The sequence below is a fragment of the Arachis hypogaea genome, chromosome 16 (genome assembly GCF_003086295.3).
Source record: "Arachis hypogaea cultivar Tifrunner chromosome 16, arahy.Tifrunner.gnm2.J5K5, whole genome shotgun sequence".
Classification (NCBI taxonomy): domain Eukaryota; kingdom Viridiplantae; phylum Streptophyta; class Magnoliopsida; order Fabales; family Fabaceae; genus Arachis; species Arachis hypogaea.
In genome coordinates, this window is record NC_092051.1 from 149,063,598 (window position 1) to 149,068,578 (window position 4,981).

At 33.0% G+C, this 4,981-nt stretch overlaps 1 protein-coding gene across 1 annotated transcript; it reads left to right on the forward strand.

Annotated features, from left to right (window-relative positions):
• Window positions 1–1,582: 1,582 nt before the first annotated feature.
• Window positions 1,583–4,095, forward strand: LOC112697812 (pentatricopeptide repeat-containing protein At2g27800, mitochondrial-like). Its single transcript, XM_025751147.2, has one exon. It carries the CDS (start codon window positions 2,347–2,349, stop codon window positions 3,673–3,675), a length of 1,329 nt encoding a protein of 442 aa, XP_025606932.1. The 5' UTR covers window positions 1,583–2,346; the 3' UTR covers window positions 3,676–4,095.
• The last annotated feature ends 886 nt before the right edge of the window (window positions 4,096–4,981 follow it).

Sequence of the window (4,981 nt, forward strand, 5' to 3'; positions counted from 1 at the left end):
TAGTATTTTTATTCTTTTAATTTTTAATTTATTCATACTTTATTATTTAATTATATTTTACATATAAATATATGTTCCATCACGTAATTAAATAAAGATATATTTTTTTAATAAAAAAATTTAATAACCAAATTAACCATTAATTATGTGGGTAAGAAGTGATCCATGGCAAAAAGAGGCGCTGGCTATACTGGGAAGAGAGGTTGTGTGGGAGGCAGTAGATAGCGATAACGTTGGCGCCCCAACTATGGTTAAGATAAGGATCAATTACAATGTGACACATAATGAAGGGTAACTTACATATTATTTTAGAGGGGTTGGGTAGCATTTACCAATACTATGTCTAAAAAATTTGTTGATATATGTAACATTATTTTATATAAACATATGAGTGGTTGTTCCCAAAAAACAGTTGTTGATATTAGCCTAAAATGCAAATTTTGGTCTAACACTTTGGGAGTAAATAAAGTTGGGTTATCGTGTAATAAAGCAAAAAAGTAAGGAAAAGAAAGGCTCCATCGATTGATATTTGATGGTAATTGGGTTAAGATATGGAAAATTAGTTAAAGTTTAACATAATTAGAATGTAACTAATTATGGATGGGATAAGACATCTCATAATCTCTTTTGTCTCTCTTCAAGTAGTAGACCCAAAAAGTAGTTAACAATTGAAGATTATTGCTCATGGATAGGCTTCTATCTGCTCTCCACAATTTTAAGTTTTTAACAGCGTCATCTTCAATGTCAAGTATGCGTCAGCACAACATAGGTACTACTTTCTAATAAGAATAATTTTTTTGGACAGAAAAAAGGAATGTGTTGAATTGGGTTGAAAAAGAAGTATTTACTATTCTGAAGCCCAACCCAGAGAAGCACAGACCTGAATATATAGAATTGGGCTTCTTGGTAATTCCATTGCCAAATTCAGTCCATCCTAACTAAGTTGAGTTAGTCTAATAATTTGTTTTCTAATTCGTTTAAATAAATATTAAGAGTTGAAATGTACGTAATAATTTATTAGCCAATAACAAACATTTAATAAAATTTTGATAAATGATGCATTAGTTTTTGACCATGTAAAACCAAACAAAAAAAGACCAACACATCCTAGCCAACTTAGTTAGTTAAATTATCAGTTCACTGTGTTAAGTACATAACAATTCATTATGGAGTTCAAATACATACGAGATTAATTCTTAGCCAAATTGAATTAGGATATTCAGAAACCGAAAAAAATTAAAGTTTTGAAAATCGGTTCGAATTGGTCGAGTCGAACAGGTTAAATCAGAAACCAATGGCTACAATAGCTTGGACAATTAAAAAAACGTCTTTAAAAACCGGTTTTAAACCGATAAACCGTCCAAAAACTGGTTGGCTTGACCGAACCGGCCAAAAAAAGAGATGTACGACGCCGTTTTAAGTTTTAACAATCAGGAAAAGGAAAAAACCCAAAAAGCCCTAACTACTTCGAACGCAGCAGCCTCTGTTCTTCCATCTCGTCGTCGTTCTTCAACCAGTCCAGCACCTCTCTAGTTATTTTATTTTATTTAGTTACCTACCCTTTCTTTTCCTTGTGCAAGAAGATATTACATCCTTTTGCTTATAGTTTATGGGTGGTTGGTTATGTTCTTTCCTAGCAAAGCTTGATTCTTTTCGTCTTGCTAGTTATTACAATTTCTGTTCAAGAACAGAATTTAAAAGAAAAAAGAAAATTAATGTTTTTGTTTCGTTGGTTCTAGAAGGTGCTTTTTCCACTATGGTTACTTTTCATTCTTGATTTGGTTTTGGATTTGTGGAACTTAATTTGATTGCACACATTTTCATGTGGACTAAGTTCTAGACCTTAGAAGTTGTATAAAGTGAAATCTTTTTGTTGTGGGGGCTGGTTAATCCAGGCCTCAGCCAATTTATGTATAATGTTGTTAATTGTGACAGTTGGGATATTCAATGAATCAATGTGGAGCTGGTCTAGTCATAGTAGTCTAATTGATATTCCATGATTCTATAAATATGCTTGAACTGAACAAATGGCATACATATAAGTGTTAGTGGGAAATCATTGTAGAAACTTGTTAGTCATCTAGTTTTACTTCCTTAACAGTGATGCTGAAGCTTCCCTTGTCGATTGCTACTGTGCAGAGAAGTAGGTGGAGAATTAATATTGAGGCCATTAACGTATTCAATGGAGAGAGCTTGTGCATTAGAATAAAGACGAATTAGCATTATTATATTCTGAATGCAGAAACTTGAAAACGGGAGGAAGAAATAGATGCTTCAACACATACTGGGGCCGTCTGTTAAGTATTATTTAACCTCCCACTTAGTTATTCACCAAGCTCAGTAAAAATGCAATCTTTTGGTGGAAATTGCTTGAGATATCATAATTACTTCAGTAGGAACAACTCGATCCAAAATTTATTCTCTTTCCCAAGCTCATTTCTTCAGAAGTTCCCTCAGCTCATGTTCAAGGGCCTCATCTGTCAGAGACCACAAAAGATGTGTCTTTTTCATGATACCCAGAAATTTGAACCCCTTTTGTTTCAAATCACTGCTGGCCACGATAAATTTCCTATAATATTTGCACCTATTTGCGTCAATTATCATTGTTATTCAACCAGGGCTCCCTCAAGGTCTTATAGAAAAAGGATTCGCAAGAGGTTGTTGAAATCCCTAAAGCCTACTTTAGATCAAACAAAATTTCACTTGGCACTGTCCCAAATTCCACCAAGGTTCACCCCTGAAGAACTGTGCAATGTGATGACTCTTCAAAGTGACCCTTTGGTTTGTTTAGAGCTGTTTCATTGGGCATCTCAGCAGCCAAGGTTCCGGCACGATGTTTCCACTTTTCATGTCACCATAAAGAAGCTTGGTGCTGCAAAGATGTATCAAGAAATGGATGATATTGTGAACCAACTGCTTGCAGTTCCTTTGATCGGTTCAGAGGCACTGTACAACACCGTTATATATTATTTCACTGAGGCCAGGAAGCTGAGTAGAGCTGTGAATATATTTAAGCAAATGAAGAACAGTAGGAATTCAAATTCTAGGCCTTCAATTAGGACTTATAATATTCTATTTGCTGCACTTTTGGGTAGGGGTAGCAACACCTATATAAATTATGTGTATATGGAGACGATTAGAAGTTTGTTCAAGCAAATGGTGAATGACGGTGTAGAGCCAGACATATTTTCGTTAAATGCTATGCTAAAAGGTTATGTCCTTTCTCTCCATGTTAACGATGCGTTGAGGATATTCCATCAGATGGGTGTGGTTTACAATTGCCAGCCAAACTCCTTTACCTATGATTACTTGATTCATGGGTTGTGTGCTCAAGGCCGGACGAAAAATGCAGAAGAATTATGTCATGAGATGAAGATCAAGGGTTTCATCCCAAGTAGCAAATCTTACAATTCACTTGTCAATGCTTTGGCGCTTGGTGGAGAAATTGAGGAGGCAGTAAGTTATCTATGGGAGATGACCGAAAAACAGAGGTCTGCGGATTTTATTACTTATAGGACCGTGCTCGATGAGATTTGCCGACGAGGAAGTGTTCAGGAGGCAATGAGCTTATTGCGCAAGTTTCAGGATAAGGACCTTCTTGACGGGCATGCTTACAGGAAGCTTCTTTATGTGCTTGAAGATGACTATGGGAATTCTGTCAACAGAATTGATTGAGGTACAACAATCATAGATTCTTTTATCATTTAATTGTTTGGGAATTTCTCTGGTGAAGAGTGAAGTTGGTTGAAGAATGAAGATTGTAACTATATTTTTTAGAATATGCATTGCACATGTTTTTATTTTTTAGTATTTCTCTATATTGTAAAAAGAACAATCTTCCTTCTTCATTGAAAAACACTCTTCACTGTAGATATGTCCTAATTGTTGACATATCCTGTCAACCATTAGTTGTATGTATTTGTAATTTCACATGAGATGTCCCAGCTTTCATATTCTCTTGTATGTGTAGCAGGTGAACGCCTAAAAAAAATTGTTTATAGTTTTATGTATCCAAGTCTTGGAACCCCAAAAAACAATCAAACCTATGTAGAATTATGCAAATAAATTATTAACCATACTACATGGATATAAAAATTCAGCCACTGTATAGGAATAGATCTTTGGTGTTAGTGTAAGATATTCGATTCTGATGCTGTAAAAGAATTTTATTATTCTATTGTGAAACGTTTGATTAATCCGGTAGTTAGTTATTTTGTTGGAAAATGTATGAATCAACATATATAAATATACATGGCGAATGATAGAGGGATTGATTTTTGGTATTTATTGAGCATTTTTATAAACAAAACAATCGAGTTTAGTTTTGATCAATAATGAATTTATCCGAAGTCTTATATTTAGATTTCAGTGTCTCTAACGAATCTTATTTATTGTATTTGTTTAGTCTCTATTACTCTCTAATGAAAAATCTTCTTAAATGGGGTGACAAAAGATACACAGGATATAATATTGAGAGAAAAATTGAGATAAAAAACTTGATGGAGATTATTAAGTCATAGGATTTGGCTAAATTAGTTATTGCTAAAATGGCTGATTTTGTCAAGATGGATTGTATTGATGATAATATTTTACTTCATCTGATTGTGGTAGGTTAGTGACTTATGATTGTCTGAGTTTGTTAGTAAAATTAAAGTGTTTTTAGAAGGTTAATTGAACTCGGTTGGTTTTTATAGTTTTATCAAATTTATAATTAAGTCTATATATATTTTTTCAATTAGGTTTCTATATTGTGTTTATTTTATAATTAGGTCATTTCTAGTATAATAAGTGAATTAAGAGTTAACTAAATAGTTTTCTACAAATTAAAGGTATGTAGTATTACAATAAAAAATTTAATTAGATCTTTGATCACATGATTTTTAGAAAAAATATTTCGTTAATTTTATTATTTTTGACATAAAAAGAATCTAATTACAAAGTTAAAAGTAGTGTAGGAATTCAATTGAAAAGAAAAAAAGTA

Coding starts and splice junctions, on each gene's coding strand:
- LOC112697812 (XM_025751147.2), top strand. CDS start 2,347: ATGCAATCTTTTGGTGGAAATTGCTTGAGATATCATAATTACTTCAGT.